The sequence below is a fragment of the Egretta garzetta genome, unplaced genomic scaffold (assembly GCF_000687185.1).
Source record: "Egretta garzetta isolate BGI_Z169 unplaced genomic scaffold, ASM68718v1 scaffold11, whole genome shotgun sequence".
Lineage (NCBI taxonomy): Eukaryota > Metazoa > Chordata > Aves > Pelecaniformes > Ardeidae > Egretta > Egretta garzetta.
In genome coordinates this window covers 4,134,565-4,149,664 of record NW_009258621.1, presented here as the reverse complement: position 1 = coordinate 4,149,664, position 15,100 = coordinate 4,134,565, and the positions used below count along the sequence as shown (strand labels likewise).

The 15,100-nt window shown below is 38.6% G+C and overlaps 1 protein-coding gene across 1 annotated transcript in view; it reads left to right on the top strand.

The window, feature by feature from the left end:
- The first annotated feature begins 207 nt into the window (after positions 1 to 207).
- Positions 208 to 15,100, top strand: part of LOC118453305 (neurexin-3a-like) — a 21,179-nt gene continuing 6,286 nt past the window's right edge. The window contains 2 exon segments of the mRNA XM_035903610.1: positions 208 to 287; positions 13,800 to 13,952. Coding sequence (XP_035759503.1) covers positions 208 to 287; positions 13,800 to 13,952 — 233 coding nt within the window.

Sequence of the window (15,100 nt, the reverse complement as noted above, 5' to 3'; positions counted from 1 at the left end):
GTGGCCTTCTACGACAGGGTTACAGCGTTGGTGGTTAAGGGAATAGCAACTGGTGTCATCTACGTGGACTTGTGCAAAGCACTGGACACTGTCGTGCACGACATCCTTGTCTCTAAATTGGAGAGACATGGATTTGACGGATAGACCACTCAGTGGTTAAGGAATTGGCTGCATGGTCATGCTCAGAGAGTTGCAGTCAATGGCTCGATGTCCAAGTGGAGACCAGTGATGAATGACGTTCCTCGGGGGTCAGGATTGGGACTGGCACTGTTTAACATCTGTTGTTGGTAATATGGACAGTGGGATTGAGTGCACCCTCAGCAAGCTTGCCAACAACACCAAGCTGTGTGGCGCCGTCGACACGCTGGAGGGAAGGGATGCCATCCAGAGGGACCTTGACAGGCTTGAGAGATGGACCTGTGCAAACCTCATGAAGTTCAACAAGCCCAATGCAAGGTCCTGCACATGGGTTGTGGCAATCCCAAGCACAGATACAGGCTGGGCAGAAAATGGATTGAGAGCAGCCCTGAGAAGAAGCACTTGGGTTGCTGTTGGTTGATGAGAAGGTCAACGTGACCTGGCAATGTGCACTTGCAGCCCAGAAAGAAAACCATACCCTGGGCTGCATCAAAAGAAGCACGACCAGCTGGTCAAGGGAGGTGATTCTCGCCCTCTACTCTGCTCTCATGAGACCCCACCTGGAGTACTGTGTTCAGCTCTGGGGCCCCCAACATAAGAAGGACATGGACTTCTTCGAGTGAGTCCAGAGGAGGGTCATGGAGACAAGCAGAGGGCTGGAGCACCTCTCCTACGAAGACAGGCTGAGAGAGTTGGGGTTGTTCAGCCTGGAGAAGAGAAGGCTGCGGGGAGACCTGATTGCGGACTGCCAGTACCTGAAGGGGGCCTACAAGAAAGCTGGAGCGGGACTTTTGACAAGGGCATGTAGTGATGGGATAAGGGGTGATGGTTTTAAACTGAAAGAGGGTAGATTTAGATTACATATAAGGAAGAAATTCTTCACTATGAGGGTGGTGAGGCACTGGAACAGGTTGAGAAGCTGTGGGTGTCCCACCCCTGGAAGTGTTCAAGGCCAGGTTGGATGGGGTTTTGAGCAGCCTGGTCCAGCGGAAGGTGTCCCTGCCCATGGCAGGGGGGGTTGGAACTAGATGATCTTTAAGGTTCCTTCCAACCTAAACCACTCTATGATTCTATGTTTCTATGTTTCTATGATTCTATGATTAAATAAAGATTTTTTTTTCATAAGTTGATTGCTTGTTAGTCTGCAGTGTTCATATGTAAAATCTCTAAAGTTTATAATGTACTGAATGTGTTATCTCTTAATGTGGATACACTAGCAAGGTAAGAGTCCACAGTTTAAATTATAACAAAAAAAAAATATTTCATCAAAGCCAATAGAGTTCATTCAGATGCTGTATATGTTAAAGTGGAAAAAATCTTCAAATATTAAAAATGTATGTGTTTGATGCATACCCAGATGCAAGTGTAGTCTTAAAATAGGGCTTCGTTTTCTCAGAAACAGTTTGACACTCCTTCTCTAATTATTTTTAACTTTTGTGTAGAGATGGGCAAAACCATTCACCTCAACTGATCAATTTGGCAAGAAGATAAGACTTCAACTGATACTCATTTTCATTCTGAAATGAAAGAGCAGTACAAAAATATATCAGTCTACAGAAACCTTCCCAACTGTTACTGTTTCAAGCGCTCTGTATTCGCAGCGCGCACTGTTCGTGGTATGTGATAGGTCATCTCTGGGGAGATGGCCAAGCTGCCACCATGGCAAAGGCACACGAGGGCTGCTCTCAATCTCTCCTGAATAAGCTTATCTTTCTTCATTAGCTGTACAGAGAGCCCAGGTTCTCAATTTAAGCAGACAAATTCTATGTTTAAAATAAATCAACGCTAAAATTTCTGACAGTGCATTTTTTTTCTGAAAATAAATACCCAGCACTTCTCTTTCTTTGGTAAAATTAATCTTTATGCCTAGGCATAACACTCAGCCTATACAATGTGTATCTTTCACCTCCTCTCTATTTCACAGTCTTAAATAAGGCTTAAATATTGCATAACTCCTCTTTTTAACTCTCTGTATGGTGAAGAATTTTGTGTTACATGAACAACCTGATGAAAACTTGCCCTGAAAAATATTGAGAGTATGAAAGAGAATACGAAGAAAGCCAACATTTCATATTTCACAGAAACTCCTAAGCGTTCAGTATTTGTTTTCATTTTGCACTGAAAAAAGATTGAATGCTTTTAATGTTTTATGAAAATATATCTGTGTTAAAAACATCAGGTTTTAAAGTTCAATCTCAGTTGGGTCACAGATAGTCAGAGACTTTACAATCAAACAAGCCATTTTCACCTAAAAGCTTTCTAGAATTCAACAGATTTCCATGTTTTTTCAAAATCAACAAATTAGCATCTTCCCACTGTATTTTATTAGAAATTTTTCAGTCAGCTTCACATTAGTGAAGAACGTTGTCAAATCGTGTTCAAACAAATGCTAGAGAACATTTATCTTCATTATTCTCTTAGCTCCTCTCAAGACATATATTGATTACCACCAGTTCAATGTCAAGGTCCTAAAAATAGAAAGCAGTATTTAATAAAAGGTAGAAGGGACATCATTTCTATCCTGGATTACCCCACAACTCTCGGTTGCACAGCAGGTAGGTGAAAGGAGCAGGAGGAGACTGCAGAGTATTATCAGTTTTCTCTTATGAGGAAGGTCTACGGCTTTCTAAGTTTACATGCCCTGCAAGGCTAGAAAGATTTGATACAGACTGGACACAAATTAATGTTTCAAAATGCAGAAAGTATCTGCAGCTATTTCATTACAAGGTGTGGCTTGACCCCAAGCGCTGAATTTACCCTCCCATCCATCACAGACTAATTATGTTTCCAGAAACAAAAAAGGATAATAATTCAATGTGATGTGCAAGGAAGTGACCATATAACTGCCATTAACCTATGCATCACACTAAGTAATTGTTCTAAAGTCATACCACTAATCCTGGCTTTGAAGTTTTGCTCACCTATTTCAAAAAAATGCCCCAAAGGAAAATATTTTGGCCTCCTACAAATGAGCATTTGTACTCACACCACAGCCATCATATAATATGAAGGTTACTATGTAATCAGCCATTGATCAAACTGAGTAAATGGGGGGAAATGCCAGCATTTATGCAACAGAAATTCCTTGTCACAGCTTCACTTACATTCCCAGGGGGCCCACACTATGTTGTGTAATTTATGCTATAAGGAATATTTATTAGACTGATTTACTCCATTACTGGTGCTGTACTATTAAATTCTGATATGCCTTAATGATGCATGAAGTATTGAGAAAAATTTTATGAGGAAAACAAAAGAACACGTAATCAAACCCAAGGTTGAAAAACTGTTCGAGAGAACACGTCATGTCTTCACTGACCACTGTAAGGCAATGGAAATGCCCCTGAAATAGCTCAGGGACCTTTGCATCACATTCTTCAGCATGCTGTAGGTATGCCCTGTGCTAGCAGAGGTTCAACACCTTAACTCCAAAGGGCTCTCCAGTAAAAGATATTTACATTAACTACTCCACTTCCAGCATGCCTTTCCTGAGCTATATGAGGGCACAGTGAAGCAGGGACGGATGAAATTCACAGGTCTCTTGGGAGGGACATTGAGGCTCCCTGACCACAGTCTTGACAGGTGTGCACAGGCCTTTTATTGCCTAGGATCATAATTTCAGTTCCTATTCTTAAGGACTCTCCTTTTAAAGAAAACATGTATTATTTTTCCATGCTTCTAAAAAAAAAAAATAAAAATGAATTTTCTGTTCACTGGATTCCTGGCAGCAGCTAAAAGAGTTGGCAGGGGTTTCCCTGTGAGTGCACGTAGGACCAAGACATAATCCTGCCTTTGACAATGTACTAATGAGTGATAAATTCTTTCAAATGCAAAGAAGGGAGCATGGATGTATTAATAATCTTTAAGCTCTGTTACTGAAAACAGTAGTTGCCTGTTCCTAATTATGTAAGTAAAAAACATGCTGCATCAGAAAAGTCTTTTCCCCAAATCCCCAAGTCAGTTGTTTGCTATGAGCAGAGCAGGATGAATACTGCAGACAATACTTGCAGCTATGAATATATATTTTTAAAACATCAGTCCTGAATTCAGTTTTATTGATGTTCACAACTCCTTTCACTTGCTTCACAATCTTTATTTTTTGTTTGTGAAAATATTCATGTAACCAGATTGAGTAATAAAAATCACACAGGTTTCAAAGAAATGGCAAGTAATGAACATGCTATTCTGTTTGCAGACACCTGATTTAATGAATAAAATGGTGAATATATCGTGTTCAAATCCACTTCTTCTTATGGACACTTTATAAATTTAAATAGGCTAAACTTGTTTACTGAACAGGTCACTAAATGTCCACATTACAGGCTACAATACAGCTACACAAGAATAAGAGAGCAGAGAAAACAATGTCATACATCACTCAGCAGAGAATCTGCTGCTGATTAAGAGCCCTTGGAACATTTATGGAGAAAAAAACCCCAAATCCTCTGCAAGGCTCATTAGCTCAGACACAGTGCTATGCTAACAGCTGGCACACAGCTGGCTAACTCTTGCATGAGCAGAACAGATGTACATCTACCTACAAAATGGTGCGGCAACGTAAGAACTATACTGGGAGGAAAGAAAACCCATTGAAGGAAACAGAAGACTCACACGAGTCCAGTTTTGGATGGAAAAATCTTCTCAGTTCCCTATTGGAACAGAATCAAGGTCCTTTAATTTTGGCAGGCTGTCTCTCACAATGGTCGAGTTGAGATGTTTCAAATGAAGAAGGAAGAACTGCATACCACAACTATGACAGATATTCACCCAATAAAACTGCTAGGGGTTTGGTTGCATCTTGAAGTTTACCAATCCTTGAAAATGTGTTGGCAGCCAACATTATCAACATTTTGCAATTTTTTCATCATTATATGAATATTCAACCTTGGAATTTTGCTTAGTCTTTGGCCTCAGTGACAACCTGTACAAATGCATTTCATGGTTTAATTATATGCTGTGTGAAAAAGAACTTTCCCACACAAATTTGAATCAGATTCCTTTCAGTTTCACAGAATATCTTCCTCATTATATATGACAAGAAACAATAACTTGCAATCTATTCTCTTTCAGGCTATTCCATAGGTTTGAGATTTGTTGGCGGGGGTGGTTTTTTGCTCATTTGTTTGTTTTTTAAGTGTTCACTCATATGCCTCTTCTTCATAAAGGGAACTTTGGTCTTTTCATTTTTTTACGAGAGATCCTATGATGTGTCAGCATTCCATTGATTCTCCTCTCCTATTCCTGAACCTGTCCTGAAATCCAACAATATTCTTTTTGAGATGGGTGTACAAACACTTCAGCAAACCTTTTAGATGAGGTCATATACTATTATAATATTGGTATTATGTTATTTCCTAGTATTGCTCTCCATTAAATTCTCTATACATCCAAAAAAAAATTTGCTAACTTTTCTGAACAGTGGATTGAGAAGATACCTTCAGCTCTATGTTCATAATTGCTCTCAGACTTTTAACCTAAGTTGTTAGTTAACAGTTCATCAATAAGGGAGAAATTTGTTAACACAGCTCCATGTTATTCTCAGCTGATGTGCTTAACATGGTTATATCGTATATTATGTCTATATTTGAATTTCTAAATGTTTTAACAACACATTTGTGCATATTCAAAAGAAAGAAAAGTTCAGGTGTTACTCAGAAGTACCTATAGCTACAGTGATACTCGTGGACTTAGATGAATGTTCAGCAAAGCATACTGTATAAAAGCTAGCATATAAAACAGCTCATTAGAATCCTAAAATGCCTAAAAACTATAGAAAATAGTGAACAAACAACATTAAACTGGAAAAGAACAGGAGGAGGACAACTCAGGGAAAGACAGGCATTCTTAATAAAAGGGGAACATTTGTAGGCTTCAGTTAACAGGAAACAAAAACTAAGCTGTCTTGAAGGATTATTACTCATATAATAGGACAGTTCAAGGGTGATTACAAGAAAGTTTTCAAAACAAGGCTTTTCCAAAGTGTAACAGGGAACTTAACAAGATCACTGCAATTTTTTTTATCTTTAATTCAACTATATGAGAAAAAATTGGCACTTGTGGCAAAATGCAATGATAACCTACTGGTTTTTATTTCTCATATCAAAGTGATTGTCACTTTGTGGAGACCTGAAGCTTACTTTGTCTTTCCAACAACAAATCTATCACAAACCAAGAGAACCACACAAACAGATGGGATTTTCCATTCCCTTCCTTCATTCTGCACCATGGCACAGTAAAGTCCATCTACTTCTGTGGGGCTGGATCATGCTCTTCCTAGGCCTTTTTCATCTTAGTCTTTCTCTCCAAAATGCAGCCTCATATGGTCTGAACAGGTGCTCTATGATTTCTGCATCCCGAATAGCAAGTATCTGCTTCCAAATCTGAAGTGTTACAAAGCCAGGCAGCCCAGTTCTGGGAGTGGCATTTCTTTTTATGCCCCACAGAATTAGGATGCCAAGGGCTTTATACCCTGAACAGAGTAATTCACTCTATAAAGGAATGAATCATGACCTTGGCTTCTCAATACTTTTCATAAAATTTATGTTTGTTTTTAACAAACGTGTTTTATGGATAACTGTAAAATGTCTATGGGTAGCAGCTACAGAGCTTGCAACAGCAAAGAGTTTAGTCACTGCTACCCCTGGAGTGCTAATGAGGTAAAAATGTGCTGAATGTTCATACTTTTGTTGAAATACACATATTATACTTGCTACAGGTGCACAATGCTAATTTGCTTTTTGGGCAAACTGTGCTCAATTTGCATAATTTTAACATCCTGAAACCTGCAAACATCAGGAAAATCTGTGTGTTTCTCTGCCTGTAGCATTAAGTCATTGAATGCCTAAGAATCAATATAAACTCTCAGAACCAGGAGGGAAGCCCTACTGGAGTCCTGCGTTAGCTAAATTATAGCATCAAAGCCTTGAGGTATACTAGCCTAGGTCCTTTGTCTATAACCAACACAACCATGGTAATTTCACTGTCTGCAGCACCAGAACCATTTTTTCTGACCCAGCAATACTGTAAAATTGTCAATTACTAATGATCCATCCACTTGGAAGATATTGCTATAAGCTCATCTGATAAATACAGAACTCAAGCTAAACAATATCTTATCGGCAGGTTGTGGAGTAGCTTCTGGCTTCCAATTTGCTTTAGCAATAATTGAGCATGATCCAGCCTATACAACTTTAAAATAAAAGCATGATATTTTGTATGACTTTTTATCATTTGTCAAGTTAAATGCTTCTATGTGTGTTGAAATAACTTGAAAGAAATATAATCAGCAGATGAAGATACCTTTCCAGTGGTCACTACAGCCAAAGAAGTTTGCTAAAGTTTGTTGCTGAGAGGATGCATAAGGAATGCATTCTAAAATAATATGGAGAAAACAGGAATACACATCACTGCAGCAGCACATCACATCCATGAGAATAGAAGAATATTAGTAGAGAATAGCTACTAATTAGTACACACAGTTCAATCTGGATCTTTCAAACATCCAGATTATTGTGGGTTGTCCAATTTGGGGTACCAGGCTACAAAACAATAAAATTTTGTCTCCATGCAGCAAAGCAAGTGTTTACCAAATACATGAGAGAGAACTCGAGTCTGTTGTTAAAAGTACGTGGTATCTTGACCTTTTCTTCTGCCACTATGTAAGTCTCTGTGAAATCTCTGGGTTTTCTACTGCTTTGGTAGCTATGGTATTTGGTAGCTAAATCAAAAGCGGTAGTCGGCAAAGGCCATGGTCACAAAATGGCTGGAAAGAATCACAGAGAAAGAGTAAAAAATAACTCTATCTATTGAACATGGCAGAGGAAGGCAAACAGTTGAAACAGCAACAGGAAAAACAGAGTATGGATCAAAGATTACATGAAGCAAACACTAATTTGGCAGTATTAAGAACACAAATGCAATTTACATCCTGACATCAGTGAAGCATATTTCTCAGAAAGAGACACAAACCTTCCAAATCCTACAGAAAAGTTTGAATATTCATGTTTCCTAGAAGGAGTAGTTTCCTGGGCTGAGAGAACAGGCTGTCCTGGATTCTGGCATTTTTTGGTGTTTGCAGGTGACGCTAGAAAGAATGATGGAGCTAGAGACAAAGTGTTTGAATGCTGCTAAGAATTTGTTTATTGCAAATGCATTAACATGTTCAACACTGGTTGCCTGGAAGGTCAGACCAGAAACATCATTAGCATTGTATAAGAAATGCAACGTACAGCATTGCCTAGTCTGAATCTTAAAGTGAGTAGGTTTGGTGCTGAACAGAAGGGAAATAATATTAATATAAAATCTTTTGCTACTTTTCCCCTCCAACAACAACATTCATTTATAGCAGTGGAAAGTTTACCCTTCCCAGTCAAATTTGCATTACAGGATCAGCCAAAAAAAATCCTGCTGCTCCACAGACCATGTGTGTCAATCAGTCATGGGAGAAGATGCTGTCAGCAGCCATGGACAGTTGTCCCAACAGCTCCAACCTACTCTCATAGTATTTCTGACCTTAGCATGATCATAATACAACTAAATTTAAAATGGTTTTGGCTTTGGCCAGGGTTCGCTTCTCTCTCCACCATACAGCCAGAGCAGTCATCTTTCTGTCTTCTTTGTTCGTTAGGGCTACTGCAAACTCATCAGATGCCCAAGTATTTACGTTTCATCCTATACCTCATTACTTCTTTTTTGACCAGAGCCAAAATGCTCCATCATCAAGAAATTTCATTTTTTTTTCCTTGCACCTAGTTCCTCCTTGTCTTTTAATTATTTTTGTTTGTTTCTTGCTCATCACCCTTCCTTTGCCCTCTTCTTTATTTCCAACAACTCTTGCTTTTTTAACTGTGGTTGCTTGCTTTTTTCTCATCCCTTCATGTACAGTGACCACATCCCCAACATGTCTTCTTTGCTGCCTTCCAGTCTGTCTTTCATTTGGGCCCTTGCCTGCTCTGGTACCTTCTTCCGCACTGTGTTACAAACACCTTAACTATTAAGAAGTAATGATAACACTAAGGACTCTCAAGACAGATTGTGGGGACTAAACAAAAATGAACTGAATGAAGCTTTTAAACTAATAGTAATTAATACTGCAATTTCTGGAAAAGGCAACTCTCAGTTGCACTGGTGAAAGGTTTTTTGAACTAGGCAACCCAACGATAAAGCTGCCCTGAAGTGTAAAACTGGCCATCTGGCACACTGCAGCATTACCTTAGTGAATCTCTTCAGCAGGTGCGTCACTTATGGTTTAAACACTGATGATCTCAACTACCTATCTGCAGCTTTATGCCACAAATATGCCTCTGCTTTGATGCCTTAGTAATTCTCACCAACATTAACAATTATAGCAATTTTTGAATCAGAGTATATCTTCTGATTACTAGGAAATTATACCCTTATGAAAAGTAATATATTTTTAGTATACTTAGCACACTTTTAGTACAGCTAAGTATCTGTAGAATACTTGAATTATAGCAAGTATACTCATTTTTCATAAGTGTAGAGTGACACATTATAAAACAAATTATTATAATCAGAGATTTTCTTGAAGCTATCAAAGGGCTTGATTCAAAATGGGACAAGTTCTTCCTAGTACCCTCAGCCCACATTAGCGGTTAGTGGGAGCTGAGGGCACTCAGCACCTTTGAGGGAAGTTCCCGTGTAAGACCCAATCCTGCAGCTGTGCAAGATGCAATTTCTTTGATTGCTTCTACTAATTTGCATAGTACATCTATGATTTGGGCACACTGATAAATTACACTAGAATATTCTGTTGTTCTGCCAGCCTTACAGACTTGCTATACATTGTTTTTCAATTTGCGAGGCCTTTGGAAAAGAGCTTGTTTTTCACTCAGAGCCACACATTACAGAGACTACCCAGAAGCTCTCCTAACACACAGGGGTCCTGAACACACTGGTATATCTAGCCAGCATTGTGATCCTGGAAAAATGGATGAGGAAGGTGATGACTGATGATGATGATGAATAGATTTCATGGAAATTTATACAACTGACACACAAATGCATTCATATAAATTCCACCAATTACATTTGAGTAGGAATTTAGTGAGATTTTAAAAGGAATTATGGGAAATTATATGAGCAACATTTATAAAAGACTGTTAAATGTTAAGAGTTTTGAAAGAAATATTAAGCAAAACACTTCAGAGTTTTAAATAATCTCTCTTGAGGATTGCAACAAAATATTAATCCCACATCTGCTTACAGTGGGATTTCCTACCCATTTCTTCCAAGCAAGTGATTCCACAGACAGTTATGGGATGACATGAGCTTCCAAGTTCTTTTGGTGACTATTGTCCACCCCAGTGACAACATAAAACAGTTTGTTGTTCTCTTCAATTCTCCTTCTTATCTAAAGGATTGCCTATATTTTGCTGCTTAAAAACTGCTTGAAGATATTAAAAAGCAAACATTTGAACTAAATAAGACTTAGCTGTTCTAAATTGATCTAGTTCCTTATATTTTTTACAATTGAAGGCATTTAGTTGCACAGTATTTGCATGTATAATTCTTAAACTCAAATCTGCAAGGATGGCCTTGAGATGTATCTGCTGCATGCATAAATATTTTATATATGTTATGTCATGTTACCCCATAAAGATTCACAGAAAATAATGACTTGCTGAGATATGAACATAGGGGCTTCTTTTGAAATTAGTGAGATTATTAAGATGAAAATTACTCTTACAATTTTAAAAAATCAGAGCATTGATGTTCACATCAATCCTACCAAACTATTCCATAAAGAAAATTCTGCATCAACCTTCTTATTAGCAGGGTTAATACCAAACCAAATGTGCTTTGGAAGCAACTTGATTGAACAGTTCTTTGTTTTACCATGCTTTGCCCAGCTGACTGATAACAGGCTGTCAAATCCAAACACATATGTATTGAGAAGGACATTTTGCACCACTTTGACTTTCTTCATGGAGCTTCAGTGAGGAAACCATTGCTACTTGTGTCATGTCATAATCCCTTCCAGAACCCATTGCAGATTCACCAACAGGGCTAGCTGATAAATGAGTTTCTGTACAGCTCAGGAGGGCTAATACGGGGTCTTTCATGATGGATTTCTCCTGGTGATGAGTACTGCTGTGCCTATCAGTCAGGTCTTGTGCACAACAGGAGTTAGAGCTGGTATGTGTGAAAGTGTACTGTGTCTTCAGCTCTGAGACTTAGAGCCATCGAACTATAGGCTTTTGTCACTAACGATGTCTTTTTAAATGTACCCCAAGGATTTTTGAGGTCTTGGTAGCTCCTGTATTCTTCACACTACATTTTCCTTTGTGACGATTATGTTGTAAGAATACGATTATCTTCACACTCATCAAGTTTTCCTCTCACTTAATGAAAAAACCCCACAGGTTGGATATGCAACTCCTGGTAAGTAATAGAACTTTTAATTCAATATCTCACATGTTTCTTACATGTAGATACCATCTATATTTATGCTTTGAGCTATTAAACAGGTCTGGTTTTCTTAGTGCTCTAAGCAATTCCCTGCAATGAAGCTACCAAGACAAAAAATGCCATCTACATTAATCTCTGAATCATCCCAAGATTTTAATCTTGGGGATCAAATGGGGTTCTTCAGCAAGATATTACTTATTACTGTTAAATTCTCTTGAACATGTTTCATGTCAAGTTTTCAATATTACAGCAAAAACAAGGAAGCATTTATGTCCAAGGAAAAACATGTGTAAGCCTTGAAATGGTTTGTGGTCAGCTGAGATTTTGAACTTACCAAGAGGCCACAAATATCTTCTGATCCTCAGATATTCCTATGCATTTTCTGATCACGTTTGCTTTCTTTGGTGGACAAAATTATGCTTGGAGCCCAAAAGCTACCTTTAACCGTATGAGACTCAAATCTTCTCTTAATTGCTAGAATATTATATCACTAAACACAGCTGATACCTTCTGGAATAGCAGAAGACTTGGAAATGCCAGTACTGCGTATAAGGTCAATAAATATTTTAAATCCTCATAAGCATGCTCCTTTACTTTATTATTTATCCATTCAGAATTGGTTTTAAGCAAGTTTTTAACAGCTCCACAGTTAGGTATAAGCTAGCGCAAAAAATGCATTATCTAGAGAAACTATTAAATCCAATCCATGTGTAGTTAGTCGCCTCTCAGTTCTGTTTTCTGACTTCAAACATATGTCTCGGTCAAATATCTCCAGTACTGTATTTGATTATTTGCTGCAATTCACTTTGTTGCACCATACAGTTTTGTCTCTCTTTTTTACTTCAAGATCTTCCAGTACTTAAAAATTTTCTTCAAGTTATCTTAATTTCTTCTTTAGTTTTACCCATACTTTCTTCAGCAGCAGCTGAGATTGCCCAGTAATATGGCAATTAACAGGCAGAAATTATACCTTTCTTCCTCCATATTTCTTTAAACCTCACTGGCTGTATGCAGATGCAGACAATTGCATACTGCTCCATTAGTTCTGCTACACATCTACGTCATCCTGTCTGTTCTTTGCTCTGGACCAAGTTCAAAATGTGCTACTGAATTCTTAAAAAATATGTTACTGGCTGTCCTGTAAAGAACCTTGTATCAACAAGCAAAGGGACAGCTTTCTAGTGGGTCTGAAGCTCTTCTTAAAGATTTGGTTTGGTATAGAAGGATTACTGATGATAGCTCCGAAGAAGGGAAAGATGTCAGGCATATGTGGAGTGATTATAACCAGAAAAGAGCTTTGAAAATATCTAAAAAAATCTAACACCCCATTCTTGAACATTGCCCTGTACTTCAGCAAAAGAAACAGGTTTTCTCTCTTTCAAATCTTTTGAAAAAATTCCTGGTGTCTCTGTCCCAGAAATAACTTTATCCTTCCTCATATCTTTCTTGTGTCTGCCCAGATAACCAGTGTTCTTTGGAAGCATCTTTAGTCTGATTTTAATTGTGGGGTTTTTCCTCAGCAGAATCATTCTTACTTCTTCTGCACCTCCTTGACTGGTTACTTCCTTTTTTATTAGCTCTGACAGCCATGCCAATTGCATGTGTGTGCCTCAGAGACAGCTCCAGCATTCACTGCAGCTTGCCAACAAATCTCTTGTTTAAAATTACAACTGTAGGACAATTTCACATATGTACTTTTTAATGACTCAAAGGCACTTTGTTCTGACAATATACATCCCTCCAAAAGGTCTCACACTTGCAAGTTGGATAATGTACTGCATTCCCTCTGACAGAAAATATGATTGGTTTGTTTCCAAGAATATCACTGCTGCTTTTATCTCTTTACTTTTCAAAATCTATAAATATTTTGGTACAACATAGAACATTAATTTATGCAGAAGAAATTCAGGTTTCTGTAAGGCCATGTGCTTCTTACAAGATATTCCATATATTTGTCAAGCTGAAAGACCTACAAAGAGAGATGGTTTGGAAATCACGTTTCTTTTTTTTTTTTTCTTCCTTCCTCTTTTTTTATTTTTTTGTGCTGCTTCAGAATGAATCAACTATGACACCATATGCTGCAACAACTGCTGAGAATGACAAAAGTAATACCTTCTTCTTAAAACTCAACCAAGAAACACCATTAAATTAAGGAAATTGTATTCTCCCTAAATCTCCCTGTATCTTCCTGGCTCACTTAATGTCTCATTCCTTTATTTCTTTATTCCCAGCCCTCCTCTCCCTTGTGGCAGGCTTCTTACTACAGAAGTAGGGAAACGTGATCATCCGCTGGCTACTGCTGGGATAACCGAGCTGCCCCTCAGCTTGAAGGTGGAAGAATCCTCCACCTGTGCCAGCACCTCCACCGTGCCAACACATCCGGGGTAGATTGGGCTTTGGCTTTGACACCCTCCACTGAAGAACGTAAGAAGCTTTTCCACGTGTTCACCGTGAGCATAATAAAAATAAGGCCATAGTTAGAAAATACTAGCTTTTATATTATATACACACACGCGTGCGCAAAATACTAACTTCTATCAGGTTACAATTTTGCTCCTTTAAAAATGCGTATCACTTATCATATTGCAGCCTACGATTTATGTGCTTTCCATAGCAGAAGAGATATTTGCTCCTTGCTCTGTTTGCACAGGTCAAGTTACTAGAATTGTCAAGAGAAATTCTTGCTCTATTTGAATATAACTGGATATGAATATCATCTGACTGAACAAAAGGGATGTCTGATTGTGCTGTAAGTACTGAAAGTACATTGCATATGTAGCAAGCTTTTATTCTCATTACTTAACATGTTGCTTGGTTACCTCATCAAACTTGTCATCTGTGAGGAAGCCTGTTTCATTAAAAAAAAAAAATCATAAGGCTAACTCCTCTGGGACTGTGCTGGGAAGAACGGATTTTTCTTTTCTACACTTCTTTCTGAAGTTTCAGTTCAAAATTAAGTTGCTACGTTCACACCCTGGACAACAAAAAAGATTGCATAGACCATTCTTGAAAAATTCTAGGATGCCCAATACCGGAGTGCTCTTACGACCCTTGGTGTGAGAAACATCACTCCCTATTTTCAAAATTTGCCAGGACCCTGGCTAAGGCTACATGCAAATCGCTTGCAATCAATTCATCACCTTTCTGTAGGCCACTGAGTACCAAGTTAGAAGGCCAATCGATAGACAAACCTGAGCATCTTTGGCATGACAGAATAGTCTCCATGCAGCTAAACCCAAGGATCTTAAGAAGCCTTCAATTTCTCTCGAAGTTTGCGACCATTGGGAGGCAACAAACAGCCTTAGGTCTAACACGACACCAGAAAGCGGCCAGGCTTTCCCAAACACTTCTCCTGTGGTTGTAGATCTGCTGTTGTTGGGCGCGCTCCGGTCACAGGTCTCTAAAGCCTATACCTCCATTTCCCCACGGGCCGCGAGGAATCCAGCAAGCTTCAGTTCTAGGGGAAAAGCAACGACACCGCCAACAAAACCAACAAGAGAAGCCCCGTTAGAGCCCCCCGAGCACGCAAACA